The sequence below is a fragment of the Octopus sinensis genome, linkage group LG7 (genome assembly GCF_006345805.1).
Source record: "Octopus sinensis linkage group LG7, ASM634580v1, whole genome shotgun sequence".
Lineage (NCBI taxonomy): Eukaryota > Metazoa > Mollusca > Cephalopoda > Octopoda > Octopodidae > Octopus > Octopus sinensis.
In genome coordinates, this window is record NC_043003.1 from 17,474,939 (window position 1) to 17,494,101 (window position 19,163).

At 37.1% G+C, this 19,163-nt stretch overlaps 1 protein-coding gene across 5 annotated transcripts in view; it reads right to left on the bottom strand.

The window, feature by feature from the left end:
• The window catches only part of LOC115214170 (soluble guanylate cyclase 88E), a 254,649-nt gene that overhangs the window by 2,122 nt on the left and 233,364 nt on the right, over positions 1-19,163 (bottom strand). For all 5 annotated transcript variants that reach the window (XM_036504581.1, XM_029783257.2, XM_036504580.1 and 2 more), the window contains one exon: positions 6,971-7,080. In XM_036504581.1, the coding sequence (XP_036360474.1) occupies positions 6,971-7,080 (110 nt within the window). The remainder of the gene's footprint in view (positions 1-6,970; positions 7,081-19,163) is intronic.

Here is a 19,163-nt window from a genome sequence, read left to right on the forward strand (position 1 = left end):
ATTGGCATGTAAAAAGCACCATCCAAACGTGGCTGATGCCAGTGCCACCTTGCTGGTGGTATGTAAAAAGCACCCACTCTCAGAGTGGTTGGCGTTAGGAAGGGCATCCAGCTGTAGAAACTCTGCCAGATCAGATTGGAGCCTGGGTCAGCCTCCTGGCTTGCCAGACCCCAGCTAAACCTATTTCTTTATTACCCACAAGGGGCTAAACACAGAGGGGACAAACAAGGACAGACATAGGTATTAAGTCGATTACATCGACCCCAGTGCCTAACTGGTACTTAATTTATCGACCCCGAAAGGATGAAAGGCAAAGTCGACCTCGGCGGAATTTGAACTCACAACGTAACGCAGACGAAATACCGCAAAGCATTTCGCCCGGCGTGCTAACATTTCTGCCAGCTCGCCGCCTAAACCGTCCAATCCATGCCAGCATGGAAAACAGACGTTAAACGATGTTGATGATGATGATGATGATTATGATGACATGTGTATGTACACATGTACACATACAAAACAAGCTTCCACACAGTCTTCATCAACTAAATTCACCCAAAAGTATTGGACAGTTTCATCAATCCAGTGCTCTAGAAGAAGTCAGCCGCCCAAGCTGCTGTGCAGCGGGAATGAACCTGAGACCACATGCTTTGCAAAGAGAGCTTCTTAATGCCTGTGTCTATAAACAAGTAAATAGCTTTTTAATGATGCTGCTGTGAATTGCATCTTCAGTAAACAAGTGATGGCAGACAATACAAACTTACATAAAGATAAAAAAGATGTATGTATGCTGCTGTGCAGCGGGAATGAACCTGAGACCACATGGTTGCAAAGCGAGCTTCTTAACCACACAGCAGTGCCTCTGTCTATTAACAAGTAAATAGCTTTTTAATGATGCTATTGTGAATTGCATCTCCAGTAAACAAGTAATGCCAGACAATACCCACTTACATGCAAATAAAAAAGATATATATCTATGTACACACACACACACTAATGTAAATCCATGCATTCACACTTATACTCAAACTATAACTGTATTCGGTATATCTTCTTTCGGTTTTATGTCTTATTTTGTTGTGGTGTGGCTTAGTCATGTCTTCTCTTTTAGAAACTATTTTATCTCTCCTTTTTACTTGAAAGGAGCCACAGCTGCAAACATTTTAACTTATATAAAAGCCTCATCAGTACATAGTTACTTTTTGTTTTTCCTCTTACTTTTGGTGGTGTAGTGAGCTGGCAGAAACATTAGCATGTTGGGCGAAATGCGTAGCTGTATTTTGTCTGCCGTTACGTTCTGAGTTCAAATTCCACCGAGGTTGACTTTGCCTTTCATCCTTTCGGGGTCAATAAATTAAGTACTAGTTATGCACTGGAGTCAATGTAATCGACTTAACCCTTTAGCATTCAAACCGGCCCAAATTTTCTACTTCTTTTATGGTCAAACCATCTAGATCTGGCCTCTCACTCATATCCTACAATGACATCCTCAAAATAAAACCATCACATCATCAAATACTCAGAACTACAAGATAATGCAGGATTAATTCAAAACAATGAGAATGAAAAAGCATTATATTTGACAGAGTAATCTGAACACTAAAAGGTTAATCCATTTGTCTGTCCTTGTTTGTCCTCTCTGTGTTTAGACCCTTGTGGGTAGTAAAGAAATACTTATTTCGTCTGCCGTTATGTTCTGAGTTCAAATTCTACCGAGGTTGACTTTGCCTTTCATCCTTTCGGGGTCGATAAATTAAGTACTAGTTATGCACTGGGGTCGATGTAATCGACTTAATCCCTTTGTCTGTCCTTGTTTGTCCTCTCTGTGTTTAGCCCCTTGTGGGTAGTAAATAAATAGGTATTTCGTCTGCTGTTACGTTCTGACTTCAAATTCCGCCGAGGTCGACTTTGCCTTTCATCCTTTTGGGGTCGATAAATTAAGTACCAGTTACGCACTGGGATCGATGTAATCGACTTAATCCGTTTGTCTGTCCTTGTTTGTCCTCTCTGTGTTTAGCCCCTTGTGGGCAGTAAAGAAATAGGTAAGTACACCTGCTTGTCATGTTCAATTTGGGGATTCAGTTCACGGCCAGGGAGGCTAATTATCTCTTTAAGGATATAGACATGGTTATAGGTGCAGGCATGACCCCATAGATGCAGGTATGGATCTGTGGCTTAGAAGCCCACTTTGCAACTATGTGGTCTCAGGTTCAGTCTCACAGTGCAGCACCTTGGACAAATGCCTTCGACTACAGTCCCAGGTCAAGTAATAACTTCTGAGTCAACTTAGTACACAGAAACAGTTATGAAGCCCATTGTGTGTGTGTGTGTGTGTGTGTGTGTGTGTGTGTGTGTTTGTGTGTGCTGTTACATAGGCTCGTCTGCTACAATTTGAAAATCTAGATTACATAATCATTTTCATTCATCTAAGTGTAGAAGAGTGGAGGTGCATGGCCTAGTGGTTAGAGCAGTGGACTCATGGTCGAGGGATCATGGGTTCGAATCTCAGACCGGGCAATGTGTGTGTTTATGAGCAAAACACCTAAGCTCCATGCAGCTCTGCCAGAAGGTAATGACGAACCTCTGCTGACTCTTTCACCACAACTTTCTCTCACTCTTTCCTCCTGCATCTTGCAGCTCACCTATGATGGACCGGCGTCCCATCCAGGTGGAGTACCTATACGCCAAGGAAACTGGGAAACCGGCCCTTATGAGCCAGGCATGGTTCGAGAAGGAACAAACAACAAGTGAAGAAGAAAATGTAATTCTATGAAGCTTAGTAAATATGGTTGGGATTTCAAAGACAAGAACATTAACTCTAGTTTGAAAGGGTCCATCGTAAGATACTGGTAAGTTTAAATGTGATCCTTGCATTGAGAAAATGTATCATATAATTACTTCTAAATTAATATCATTGTATTGTAACAGTAATTTTACATTGAAATGTTCTCATAAATATAGAACATTTATATCCCTCTATATATAAAGCTGAAGTTGTCTGTGTATGGTAGGTTCGGTAGCCTTCAACTAACACTATCTCCTCTGAGACCCTGTGGCACAAGTTGACCAAAATTGAGAGTATGATAGAAGGCTTACTCTTCCTTCCATAGAAGAAAAAAATTCAAATCGGACCATGTTAACACCAAAAGTTATTTAATTCAAAAAGGTGCTTTTTTTCTATGAAAATCCCAATTTTTTACTATTTTTTGACTGCTGTGTCGCCATTTTTTGATGTATTTCAACCAGAAAAATGTTCACTTAAAGAGAATAACAAGCTACATAATGCAAAATTTTTACTTTTCAAAGGGTTGAAACAAACCCGAGCAACACCGGGTAATACTGCTAGTATGCTAGTATTTCTATATAAAATAACCCATTTTTTTTATAATTGCGTTTCCGATAATCTAATATGCATAATTTTTCTAAAATTTCTTTTACCATATTTAATTGATAGATAACTAATTGTAATGATGTACAATTTCTATGTTACCAATGTTTATTTTTTATTCTTTCGTTGTCTACTGATGTCATCAAAAGTTCAATACTAAACTAGATATGCTTAGAATATTTTATTTAATCTTAAAATTCTTTTTCTATGCTTTCATCTGTTAGAGGTATTTTCTTAGTTTACTTTGAATTTAGACTATTTTTGAATGCCTTACTCTTTTACTCTTTTACTTGTTTCAGTCATTTGACTGTGGCCATGCTGGAGCACCGCCTTTAGTCAAGCAAACCGACCCCAGGATTTATTCTTTGTAAGCCTAGTACTTATTCTATCGGTCTCTTTTGCAGAACCGCTAAGTTATGGGAATGTAAACACACCAGCAACGGTTGTCAAGCAATGTTGTAGGGACAAACACAGACACACAAATATACACACACACATACATATATATATATATATATACATATATACAACAGGCTTCTTTCAGTTTCCGTCTACCAAATCTACTCACAAGGCTTTGGTCAGCCCGTGAATTTAGTAGAAGACACCTGCCCAAGACTGAACCCGGAGGTTTGTAAGCAAGCTACACATTATTAGTATTAAAGTTTTTACAACATTCAAATGGGAGACGGTTTGTCTTCAAAGTCTGGTTTTTACATTGAGGAAACTCTTTTGATGTTTCCCAAATTTTCAGAAAACAATGAGTTAATTTTCTTTTGAAATAATGAATGTTTACATAGAAAAATTACAGAAACTTCCTTTAAAAGATTTACTGAACCTCTTCTGGCTTTTAAGTACAATTAGAATGTTTCACATATTTTAATAGTGTTTCCTCTCTGTTGAAAATCATAACATAACATTTTTTTTTATATGTTGCTGATGTAAATTACCCTCTTTCTTGTTTTCTTGTTTTCTTTTTTGTTGTTTTTATATCTGGTTTTCCTTGCTTCTGTGGAATGTTTTTGTAGATACAGTGATTATTTTCCCAGTGTGTTGCCCTTCCTTCAGCTAATACACAGCCGTAATGTAGTAATGCAACCTGTTTCATCTGTTATGAACACCATGACAAATTGAATTATGCGTCCTGTTCAAAAATACACAGTTCTGCTTTGCCTTTTCATTGGTCGAGATAAAGTTTGAACTGAAGAACCCTTTAAACCTCAGACTAACATCTTCAACTCACAACTATTGTGTGTCAGTCTTCATCTTATGACATTTTAATGATGAAATGTAATTTGAGTGAAATTTCTATTTACCATGAGCTGGCAGAATCCATAGCATGTCAGAAAAACAGCCTAGTAGTATTTCTTCCATTTCCTTAGGCTCTGAGTTCAAATCCCACCATGGTCAACTTTACCTTTCATCCCTCTGGGGCTGATAAAATAATGTATCATAAAAGTACTGAAGTTGATGACATTGATTAATTACCTTCCCTCAAACTTCTTAGCCTTGTGCCAAAATTTCAAACCATTATTATTATTATTATTATTATTGTTATTATTATTATTATTATTATTATTATTGTTATTATTATTATTATTATTATTGAGTGCCATCAAAGTAACACCAGGGTAAAATATACAAAGCCCAGTATACCCATCATGACTACCCACCTGATAAGGGTACACCAGGTACATGCATCATAGCCATATGTATATAACATGGCGGTCTCATATCAAGATTAACAGCACATGACCTTGTAGGTGGAGCCCAGTTAGAATTTTCTTCAGGTCGAGTAGCCCATCTCACTCAAAAGGTCCCTGAATAAGGGTTGTTTAAGGATGTTGAATGACTCACCCATGTTTCCAAAGGTGAATTATCCAAACCTCTGAGAATTCTTTTCAACACATGGCTATAATGCTCCCTGACTACTTCTGCTTGTGATCGGAGATGCACATATCGTCAGCCACTAAGGGACATGGTCAACTGGTTAAGGTCAAACAACTGATGTGCAAATCTGTGGTATTGAGCAGAATATCTGCTGTAGCCCATCTTTTATACTAAGACAAAACATCTATATATGGTAACACTTCCAATCAGTTAAGATCAGAAGCGATGAGAGCCACTGCTTGGTACTGCATCGCTAGTATGGCATCAGAGTCTTTCAGAACAACAACAACTACAACAATTATTGTTGTTGTTGTTATTCTGAAAGACTCTTTCTGGCTGATTTGCATTTTATTTCATCTTCTGGCCAGCTCTCAACCAGACACCTTTCTGGGAATGTGGGCAGTTGATGTTGACACAAATTTTTGAGTCTCATAGATTGTTGGTTTCACAGGGATCTCAGTCAAAAAATTTGTCACTACCTTTCTTCATCATTTCTAGGGCACCTACAACAACATGGATGGTTTTGGCTTTTAATTGCCATGTCCTAGATATTTCAATCTCAAGGTCTTTACATTTTGAGAGTTTTTCAAATTCCTTTGCTGAGATGTTCCTATCAGAAGGCACTGTCATATCAATTAACAAGCATGTTTTTTCTCTTAGGTCTTTGATGACAATGTCTGGTCAATTATCATTTATTTGCCTGTCTGTATGCATCTCATAATCCCATAGGATGGTAACATTTTCCCCCTCAGTGACTGGCTCTGGATGGTGCTCATATCAGTTTTATAGAGTATAGTGAGTGCTTTTTATATGGCTCTACAACCACCATTTTTTATGCAGCACCAGCACTAACAACAACACCAGTTCTTACACTTCTTACATGGCACCTTAGTTTTTGGATATCAATTTTGTTGAGGTTGGCAGGTCTCCTCGAGTACAGTAATATGCTACATATCTCAGTTCTCTGTCATCTCCTTCATAAGGCTTAGTGTTTTGTGATTAGCCTTCAATACTTTAATACAGTCAGTCACATCAAATCATGTGTGTCCAAACATACGTATTCAATCACCTCATTCCATCCAAATATGCTGTTGCATGTAGGAGTGGCTGTGTGGTAAGTAGCTTGCTTGCCAACCACATGGTTCCGGGTTCAGTCCCACTGCGTGACACCTTGGGCAAGTGTCTTCTGCTATTAGCCTCAGAGTGACCAAAGCTTTGTGAGTGGATTTTGTAGACAGAAACTGAAAGAAGCCCGTTGTATATATGTATACATGTGTGTGTATGTGTATGTGTGTGTGTTTGTGTGTGTGTGTGTGTTTGTGTGTCTGTGTTTGTCCCCCCATCATTGCTTGACAACTGATGCTGGTGTGTTTACGTCCCCATAAGTTAGCAGTTCGGCAAAAGAGACCAATAGAATAAGTACTAGGCTTACAAAGAATAAGTTCTGGGGGTCGATTTGCTCGACTAAAGGCAGTGCTCCAGCATGGCCACAGTCAAATGACTGAAACAAGTAAAAGAGTAAAGAGTAAAAGAATATATTTAACTCCTTGATGGAATGTACATCTAACAAAACAATAGCAACTGACTTGTGGGTCCCTAACATATGCTAAAGGCCCCGTGCCAGCTTAATCTGGCACTGCAATGAGGGTGTAAAAATGGGATAACAAAATTTGGCAATGGAATTTGACTTGAACTTACCCAACTATTTCATTATTACAAAACTCTTCCCAATACATCCTTAGTTTCTCTTTAGTGTTGGGATCTTTCTTTTCACCAACCAGCCAGTACGTAGGCATCAAACCTTTGCCCTAAAGGAAATAAATGAAAAACATTAGAAGGTCAGTTATGTCATCAAGGTATTTTCAAATATGATTAATAATTACAATGGTATATATATATATATATATATATATATATAATTTAGAGAAGAACCACTATTAAACAATTCAATAAAGAAAGATGTTATTCACACCATATAGAAATCATATACTATAAAAAAACCTTATTTTAAATCAATAAAGTACAATAAATAGTAAACAGTACTTTATTGATTTAAAATAAGGTTTTTATATACTATATGTTTTCTATATGGTGTGAATAACATCTTTCTTTATTGAATTGTTTAATAGTGGTTCTTCTCTAAATTATATATATATATTATATATTGTGAAATTTGATTTAAAATTGTTAAATTGAATTTTTCCCTGTAAGTTTTGGAATTATATTCCCTATCATTATTATTATTATTATTATTATTATTATATTATTATTATTATTATTATTATTATATATATATATATATATATATATATATATATATATATATATATATATCATGAAGTATGTTTGCCACCTAAATGTGGCTGTGGCTGACCCATATGGGACGATGCTACTGTAATTTATAGCCCCAGGAAGACATCTCCTCCAGCTGACTATTGACACTCTGTCTGTGCCCTATCAGTATTTGCAAAGGGAAATCATCGTTCCCATCTCCAGCCTGACTACAATAGCATCGTCCCTTATGGGTCAGTCACATTTAGGCAGCAAATATACTTTACATGGTCATGCTGCTACTGTTTATATCTCGCTCAGAGATTTATTGCTTATATATATATTTATGTATTTATCTATATGCATATATATATATATATATATATATATATATATATATGTATGTATATATATATATATATATATACGTATATATGTGTAAATGTAATATGAGACAATTATTCGGTAGCCATGATAAAACTCTGAGTTTCGGATGCCAAGGTGGAAATCCATGCCGCCATCTCTTCAGTTATCCAGCCATCAAAAAATGCTATGAAAAATGACCGTTATACAAAGGGAAATTACTGTGTGATTGACCATTATTAAGACAAAGGAGCTATTTGAATGACCGCTAAGTAAGGGGAGGGAGTAAAAGTAACGGGGTAAAAAAGTTCATAGTATTCGCGTAAGAGCGCCTGTTCATACCTACACATATGCCCCCGCACGAGAGTCATTCTCTTTTAGTGCCTTACTAATTTAACACACACACTGGTCTGATTTCCACTCATTTACTTAATATTTTTTACTAAAATTTTCATTGCGACTTGCAACCTTTTCAATAGTTATTAATTCTGTCCATTATCGGGCATGCACACACAAGGAGACAAAGGTACACACACAAATATGTACACTCACACACACATACAGACAAACAGACACACAAACAAACAGACACACACACACACACACACACACACACAAACACAAGCATACAAACATAAGCATGAACACACAAGCACATGGATATCAAGAATACATACATACATACAAACGTGCACACATGCATAGACCTATATATGCATACATGCACACATGCATACACACATACATGCAGAATACATACAAATGTGTACACATGCATGCATGTATATATACATACACACACAGACATGCATACATATATATATATATACATGTACACACACACGGATACATGCATACACACATAATACATTCATATACACATACATACATAAATACATACTTAACATACATACATACATACATACATATGTATGCACACACACACACTGACGTACACACATGTATACAAAAAACAATAAAAAAACATAAAACAAAGAAAAAGAGAATGCAATTCTGATAATGGACAGAATCAATGACTATTGAAAAGGTTGCAAGTCGCAACAAAAATTTTAGTAAAAAATAATAAGTAGGTGTAGGAGTGGCTGTGTGGTAAGTAGTTTGCTTATGAACCACATTGTTCCAGGTTCAGTCACACTGCGTGGCATCTTGGGAAAGTGTCTTCTACTATAGCCTCGGACCGACCAAAGCCTTGTGAGTGGATTTGGTAGACGGAAACAGATTTGGTAAACAGAAACAGAAAGAAGCCCGTCATATATATGTATATATATATATGTATGTGTGTGTGTATATGTTTGTGTGTCTGTGTTTGTCCCCCCCCCCAGCATTGCTTGACACCTGATGCTGGTGTGTTTACGTCCCTGTAACTTAGTGGTTCAGTAAAATAGACCGATAAAATAAATACTGGGCTTACAAAGAATAAGTCCTGGGGTCAATTTGCTCGACTAAAGGCGGTGCTCCAGCATGGCCTCAGTCACATGACTGAAACAAGTAAAGGAATTCTAAATCTCACAACGTGAGATATTCATCAACAGTACTTTGTAGTAAAGATTGTTTGCCAACATAACATGGCAGTCCTGGTTTAGGACTAATGCATCTGTAATTTAGCCCCAGGAGATATTGTCTCCAGCTGGCTCTATGACACGATCCGTGTTCTTATATTTTCAAAATAAGGGAATACCCTTGTTTCGAAAATATAAGGACAGGACACAGATCGTGTCATATAGCCAGCTGGAGACTAAATTACAACAACATTAGTTCTAAACCAGGACTGCCATGTTATGTTGGTAAACAATCTTTACTGCAAAAACATTTTGTGGTATGAAATACTTGTAATTTATGACCATAGTGTTACGTTATTAGTTGATCATTATATGAAATACTTTGCAGAATTTATATTTTGGCCCTTTACATTTTGAGTTCAAATCCTGTTAGGGTCAACTTTGTCATTTACCTCTTGTACCAGTCAAGTACTATTATCAAGACTACTCCTGAAGTTTCCAAGACATCTTCAAGAATTAATTGTTCAACATTTTCTCATTAATATCTCACTGAGTCTTGGGGTCTATCTTACATGTTACTTGGAGACCTCACTAGTGCTGATGCCCTTAAAAAAAAAGACTTTCAGTAGACTCTGCAGTGGCTGGCATAAGGAATGGCATGCAGCCATAGAAACCCTACCACAGCTCACATTGGAACTTGATGCAATCCTCTAGCAAGTCAGTTCCTGTTATGCCAGCATGGAAAACAGATGTTAAAGGATGACTATGATGAGGGTAGTGGTGGCAGTGGAGATGGTGCTGGTGGTGCTGGTGGTGCTGGTGATGATGATGATGATGATAAAATATTTTCTTGTCTCCGATATGAATGGTTTTATTCATGTAAAATTTTTCAGACATATATTTTTGTTTTGTTTTTTCTTATGCCAGACACTCATTCATAAATGTTGGACAGAAAATTTGTACATAGAAAAATCACATGTAGTTTCGACTGTTCTTGTTTATAAAAGCAGAAAAATACAAACCCCAAAAAATAATATAGTGTAAAAACAGTTGGTACAGTTGGTTATAATTGAAAGACTAGCAGTGGAGGCAGAGTTTATAATTAGATAAACACAAATGTGGTGACAAAATATTAACAATTGAATGGAGTTGGTATGATTCATTTAAGTTTACTTTGACCAAGGAAGTGTGTAAATATATTTTGCAGACCACAGCAGAGTAAGTAAATCATAGAATATAATAATAAATAAATAACGTAGATAATTAACTTTTATTTTTTTTTTATCTTTTTGTGATTTTTTTTTTTTTTTGAGTAAGTGGAAGGATATTTTTTAAAGTTCATGGTGAGAGAAAAAAATGGCTTACTATTCTATTTAGTTTGGAAGACAACCTAGAATCTGAAAGGAAACAGCATTGAGAAATAATGACATCAACAAATATACGAACTGAAAATTGAAATTATATTATCCCGCCCGTGCTAGCATAGAAAACAGACATTAAATGATGATGATGATGATGATGATGATGATAATGATGAGGAAATGAAATAACTATGTGATTTTCACTGAGAAAAATAAATCATAGCAATCTAATAAAGAACTTGTATTTGGATAAGTCCATTGTTATAAGTCCATAGTCGTGAAGACAATTAAATAGTGTTGATGAAATATTTAGACTGGCAAGATTTAACTTTGATTTATAAAAGAGGTTGAGTGAGAAATAAGACTTTGTGACATTCAGATCAGTCTTAGCTATATGAGCAATATAAGTGAAGGGGAAACTGCTATATTTTGCTGTATCTGGTGAGGGTCGTTATGTCAATAATAAACACATGCACCAGTTGTATTTCACCACTTCCTTATTCATCAATCGGTTCACTATTTAACAAATTAACTAATCAATTATCTCATTTATCGTGTTGTTAATCAATCAATAGTGGAGGTACATGGCCTAGTGGTTAGAGCAGCAGACTTGTGGTTGAGGGGTCACAGGTTCGAATCTCAGACCGGGCAATGTGTGTGTTTATGAGTGAAACACCTAAGCTCCATGTGGCTCCAGCAGAAGGTAATGGCGAACTTCTGCTGACTCTTTCACTGCAACTTTCTCTCACTCTTTCCTCCTGCATTTTGCAGCTCACCTGCAATGGACTGGCATTCCATCCAGGTGGAGAACCTATACACAAAGGAAACCGGGAAACCAGCCCTTATGAGCCAGGCATGGCTCAAGAAGGAACAAACAATCAATCAATCATTTATGTTTGTCAAAATCTTTGCTTTACCAATTTTGTTAACCAAATGCAAAAATAAAATTGCCATAACTGAGTCATAATAAATTCATCTTTTTATCTATATAGGCGTAGGAGTGGCTGTGTGGTAAGTAGCTTGCTTACGAATCACATGGTTACAGGTTCAGTCTCACTGCGTGGCACCTTGGGCAAGTGTCTTCTACTATAGCCTTGGGCTGACCAAAGCCTTGTGAGTGGATTTGGTAGACAGAAACTGAAAGAAGCCCGTCGTATATATGTATATATATGGGTATGTGTGTGTATATGTTTGTGTGTCTGTGTTTGTCCCCCGAACATTGCTTGACAACCGATGCTGGTGTAGTTACGTCCTTGTAACTTAGCGGTTCGGCAAAAGAGACTGATAGAATAAGTACTAGGTTTACAAAGAATAAGCCCTGGGGTCGATTTGCTCGACTAAAGGCTGTGCTCCAGCATGGCCACAGTCAAATGGCTGAAACAAGTCAAAGAGTAAAGAGTAAAGAGTTCCTCAGAGAAGACATAGTCAGGTTACTTTTGTTGTCAGTAACATAGATCAGATGCTATTTAAAGCAATCATGAATTAGGGTAGCACTGTACTGGATAACCTGATTTTTTTTTATGTGCGCTTTTGATATCTCATCACTAATAATTTGCCCAAGGTGCTACGCAGTGGGACTGAACCCGGACCCATATGGCTCATAAGCAAGTTACTTACCACACAGCCACTCCTATGCCTATAATCTGTTTCAATAATCTGTGAAAAGGTCCATCAGGAAGACTTTCTCCTTCTTTATTTCCCTTACATCAATGATACAGAAAGACTGTGTTTACATTCATATTTATACCACAGTGTGTCTTTGCAATGATTAAACTTATTTCAGTTCATTTGATCTGTGTTGTGTTGTGGCTAAGTAGATATGGCTTAACATCAACAGGCAATTACATGATTATTGCAATGCTTGCAAAAATATCAGCGATAACAGCTGTTGCAGGAACATTAGTTACAAGAGCATTAAGAACGGTAAAGAGAAAAATGAAAACAAATGGAAAAAAAAAAATAAAACAGTATTAATTTCTGTTGTTTGAAAATAGCTTTGGTTACACATGGGTAATTATGCATTATCATTCAAACACTAAAATATATTTAGTATTTTCAGATGTGTAAAAAGATTTTGTAGTTTTGTCAGATTTTCAATGGCATCATCATCATCATCCTCATCATCATCATCATCATCATCATCATCTCGTCATCATCGTCGTCATCTTCGTCATCATCATTGTCATCTTCGTCATCATCATCATCATCTTCATCATCATCATCATCACCATCATCTTCGTCATCATCATCGTTGTCGTCATCGTCATCGTCGTCGTTATCATCATCATCATCATCATCATCATCATCATCATCTTCATCATCCTCACATTTCAGCTTCCACTTTTTCATATTTGTGTAGGTCAGAGAGAATTTGTTGTTGCAGATATTTTCAGATATTTTATAGCTGGATGCTCTTCCTGTTGCTAACCCTCACCTTTTTCCAATTAAGGTAATAATTCCCCATGGACAGACATTCTTTCCACAGAATATTGGAAAGGAAATGACACCAAGTGTATGACAGTGACATTCATTTACAACTATTCCTGTAAATCCTCGAGTATAATCTGCATTTTTTCCCAAAATTTAAAGGTCAAAATCCCTAGTGCGTACAATATACAAGGTTAAAAAGGAAAAATATTTTCTAAGCAATGTCCGAGTCTCTATTTGCTGTCTGGCAATGTTTATTCAGACGCATTTTGTGATGTCGGGCACGAAAACACCTTAAGCTGGGTATTATACTCAAGGGCGGACTATACTCGAGGATTTATGGTATGCGACAAGAAGACACAAATATACATATATACATATATACATACATACATACATATGAGTGTATATATGTGTGTACATATGCATTTATATACACACACACACACACATGATGAGTTTCTGCACATTTTCCAACTCGCACTTACAATTTGACTCTTGCTCACAAGGCATTTTGCAAGACCAGGAACTTTGGTAGAAGACACTAGCCTTAAATGCTTGGTCCCGTATGGTTGCAAAGAGAACCCCTGAACCACATGACGTGTCTGATACTTGTTGTCATTTGTTGTCTGTTTTTTTACTTTGTAAATTTGTAATTTCTGAAAGAAGATGGGCCTCAACTATCATGTCAGAAGTGCTTCTTTCTGGTCAAAATCCACACTGGAACTCAAGCATATCCAGATTGACAAGATGAAGTGGAAGACGATGGAAGGGAATACAAGAGAGGATCTTGCCAGGTCATTTAGAATGAAGATTGCCCCTCAGTACAGTCTCCCTTGCGCTTGTAGATTGTGATAATATTGGAGTGTTTCCACTTGTCAGGTATAAACTTCGTCTGTCAAAAGAGAAGTAACAAAAAGTGAAGATGGGATGTGAGGTGAGGCCTGCCATACTTGTAGATGTCACCTGGGAACCCATCATCACTGCGAGATTTCTTGGTTTTGAGACCACAGATGGCTTGTTGGACCTTATCAAGTGTTGGGGAGTTGTCAAACAGTCAGAATAGGAAGATCTGGAATCTCTTCAAGTGCCATGGAGTCTGTGAGGTTGACCTGGTTGAGAAGCTCTTGAAAATATTCAGCCCACCTGTGAAGTACCACAGCTTTTTATTTTGGTAAGGTGCCATTGTATGATCTCTCCAGAGCAGTCACTGTAATCAAGTGTAGAATTCATAGGTTTTGTTCTCACCTGCAGAACATTGAATTTCTTCCACCTTTTGAAACCACCAATCATTTTGAACATTCCTGATGACACACTGTGTAGTGGTACAAGCATTCTTCCATTTTTGGAGCAGGGTTGCAGAGCTTGAATTGGCTAGAACAATGTTGTGGAGCTTGTTCTTCTCAGGCAGGAGAGGTTGTATGACCTCATTTGATTCATCAAACCAGTCAGGGTTGTGATGTGTAGTTGTCCCAAGGGTTACCTTGGTAGTGTCTTGTAGAGCATAGTGAGATGAGTCCCAGAGGTTAATAAATTTCCTCTAGAGTTAGGTCAGCAACCTGAAGATCTGGTATAGACAGGAGCAGATCTTGAATTCTACATTGCAGCTGAGTATGCTTCTCAGGATCAGAGAAGGCAACAATATCAACATAAGGAAGGGGATGCAATTTTGGGATTGGGAGCCTTCTACAGATAGGTTTTATCAGTGACACTGAAACTGGAGGCAGGCCTTATGGACTTCCAAAATTTAGTTTTCCTGATCATCTCAAGTGTCTCTAAAATGTATTCAGCATCACTCTCAATCAGTTGGAGACTCTGACTGTTAATTAGAAGGCATGGAAGTCCATGTCTGATGCTAGTGTTTGAATCCAAATACAAAAGACTACATGAAGAGAGGGATAAACATCATCAACTCTGTGCAGTTGTTGTCAGGCACTTTGCTTGACTTTTAGAGGCCCCCTGCAACATTTTGTTTTGAGGCCCCATCCCTTCAATCAAAATTCATAATCTACACACCTATTATTCATAGCTATATTTTACTTTATTCCATCTGAAGTTCAGTATTTCACTTTATCCTACTGAACATATTCGGGTAGGGACGTTCGTGGTACAATGCAATACTTTTACAAGAACTTTTACACATACAGTGTATTACCATTTTATTTCTTGAAATTTTCAGTTAACATAGTTTCATTCTTCTAATTCTATATTTAAGAGATGAGGAATTATGTACATTATTTACATTTGACAGATATTTGTCTTCATCTTGTTTGTTGTTAACACAAGGTTTTGGCTGATATACCCTCCAGCCTTCTTCAGGTGTCTTGGAGAAATTTTGAACCTGGGTTCTCATTCCTAAGATGCTGTTGTTATTATTATTATTATTATTATTATTATTATTATTATTATTATTATTACTATTATTATTATTATTAATCAGGTCACTGCCTGGAATCAAACTCAGAATCTTGGGGTTAGTAGCCTATGCTTTTAACCACTATGCCATATGCCCGTGGGTATATGGCATAGTGGCATAGTTTGGGTCTTGTTCAATATCTTAACCAAAGTAAATGGATGACTCATCTACATACTTTGATCTTCACATGGGGGCCCCTCAACCACATAGGTACCCTGAAACCACAGGAGTTGCATGGGCTTAACGACGGCCTTGGCTGTTGTTCAGGGTCACTTTCAGTGCCCTCAATGCCACAGGATCTGCCTATCTTGTATCAGTCTTGTCAGCCACACCCTCTCCCATGAGAAACAATGTACAGGAGGCAGAGGAGAATGAATGTCTTGGATCAACGCTGTCATCACCTTTGATGGGCTGTCGTAAGCAAGCAAGTAAGCAAGTAAAATTGTTATTAAATAGCAGATAAGGTTTCACTCTATTTCCTTTGTTGTTTACATAGTTAACTGTTTTCTTTCTGGACAACTGTTTATATGTATTTTATTTATCGTTAATGGGTAAGATCAGGAAATGAAATGAAACAGGGTTGAAACTGCTGGAAACATTATTGTGTTGCAGACGTATGCCACCAATGTCAGCAGAAATAAATAAATATAAAGCTGTTACTACTAAGGCAGATGATGTTGATGATGATGACGATGACGACGACAATGATGATGATGGTGGTGGTGGTGGTGGCGGTGATGGTGATGATGATGGTGATGACGATGATGATGACGACAATGATGATGGTGGTGGTGGTGATGACAATGATGATGATGATGGCGACAATGATAATGATGATTGTGGTGGTAGTGGTGGTGGTGGTGGTGGTGGTGGTGGCGGTGGCAGCAGTGGTGATGGTGATGATGATGATGATGGTAATGATGATGACGAAAATGATGATGATGGTAGTGGTGGTGGTGGTGGTGGTGATGAGGGGGATAATGATGATGGTGATGGCGATGATGACAATGATGATGGTGATGGTTGTGCTGGTGGTAGTGGGGGTGATGATGATGATGATGATGACGATGATGGTTGTGGTGATGGTTGTGGTGGTGGTGGTGATGGTGATGATGATGGTGATGATGGTGATGATGAGTATGATAATGGTGATGGTGATGATGATGATGACAATGATGATGATAATAATAATAATGATACCATTTATGTCCCAGTTTTAGAATAAACATTTAATGGGATTGGTGGCAAAAAAGCAACTAACATTAAAACACTCAGTAAAAGACAAAACCTGTCCAATCCATGTCACCATAGAAAAGCAGATAACAAACACTGCTGCTGTTACTGCCAATGATAACGATGACAAGGACAATGACGGTGATGACGATGACAACGAAAAGGATGACCATAACGACAATGAAAACGAGAATGATGATCACAGCAATAATAACAATGATGATGATGAAGTCCTCCCTATTAAAAAAAATGAAGGATGAACACTAACAGAGAACAACAAGGAGGTTGAAGAGGAGCACCCTGCTCAAAATAACAACAACTATGATGATAAGGAGAATGATGCATTAAAATTTGCCTTTCTCTCATAGACCAAAACCATGATCTGATATGTAGAATTATACACTTGTAATACCAGAGGGTAGTATGGGGGTATGCTGAGTAACATGAAGTATTTGATACTGGATTATGGGAGACACTCAAGAGTGACAATGTTGGTAAAAGTATAATTCTTTCTAACTTTGGCACAAAGCCAGAAATTTTAGGGAAAGGGCTTTAGTTAAGTGCCTTGTCCCCAGTGCTCAACTGGCAATTATTTTATCAATCCTGAAAGGATAAAAGGCAAAGACGACCTCAGCTGAATTTGAACTCAGAATGTAAGTGGGTAAAAACAAATGTCACCAGACATTTTGTTTGATGCAATAACAATTCTTCCAGCTTGTTGTCTTATGTTGACAAGAAATATCTCTTTCTGCATTAGGCAAAAGATCATAAATTTTGGCGACAGGAGCAAGAAGGTTACATTAAACACAGCGCTACTATTATCAGCCCCGAAAGGATGAAAGGCATAGATGACATCAATGGAATTTGTAAAGCTAGAAGAAATGCGTCTAAGCTTTGTGTCTGGCATGCTAATAATTCTGCTACCAGCTTGCTGCCTTATGTTGGTAAAAAATTAAAAAAAGATATTACAATGAACTTAAACAGAATAACACAAAGATGTGGGTTTTTTTTCCTTTCATCCCCAACCAACCTACTCATATAACCTAAAAGAACTCTTTTGGATGCGTAAGGCTTCAATACAAGCATGGGCGAATGGGTAAAGACATGGGGTACCTTAATCTAACCTAACCAGTGGTTTCTTACCTAGGGTTTAGGTGGAAACCCTAAATATCTTCTTTCCTTTATAATTTTAAAGTATATACTGTTTCCCCTACATTTCAGTTCTTTGAATTAAAAACAACTGCTCTTGCCTAATACCCTCTCACAAATTTCAGGATAGAACCATTATTATTAAAACGCTGACCCTCTCCTGCAGGTTGACAATATATCTCAATTCCAATACCTTTTAGCCTATGATTATTATTATAACTTTTTTTCCTTCTTTCTGCAAATTTTCTTCCATTTCTTGCCAAGTGTTTTCCGTACACCTAGGGCAGAGAAGCTCATTGTATGCATTCCTGGAGTACACACACAAATTCACAGGTAAATATGTATTTAAAAAAATTTAAAAATAAATAAATTCATGAATGGATGTTATTTCACAGCAATAATGCTCTTCTCAGTACATGAGTCGTTCCAGTTAACACAATATTTTGCACTTCCTGTAGGGATGGTAAGCCTGGTTTCATTTTCAAATAGGTTTCAGTACCTTTTTTTATCATTCCTAGAGACCCTACAATCACTGGTACTGTAGTCTCCTTGAGATGCCACATTTTTTCAATTTCTATTAGCAAGTCTTTATATTTACTAATCTTGTCAAATTCTTTCGCCGCTATATTGTGATCGCAAGGAATACTCATGTCAATTAATAAACACACCTTTTTTGTCTGATCTTTTATAATAATATCCAATTTATTAGCTTTTATAGTTTTGTCTGTATGTACGGGGAAGTCCCAGAGAATCGACACATTTTCTCCCTCAGTCACAGCTTCAGGATGGTGTTTATACCATTTGTCAGCAGTTTTGATTTTATAATGCCAACATATTGTCCAGGGTAAATACTGGCCAACTCTGTCATGTCTTGCTTTATAGTCTACAGGTGCTAAGACTCTACACCCTGAGATTAGGTGGTCTATAGTTTCAACAATCTCATCGTTACATAATCGGCATTTTGGGTCAACTCCATTTTTTATCACATTGGCTTGGTAATTCCGGGTTAATAAGCATTGGTCTTAAGCAGCTAATATAAAACCTTCACTCTCCACTTTTAGCCCTGAGCTTCGTATATTATTATTATTATTATCATTATCATTATTATTATTATTATTATTATCATTATCATTATTATCATTATCATTATT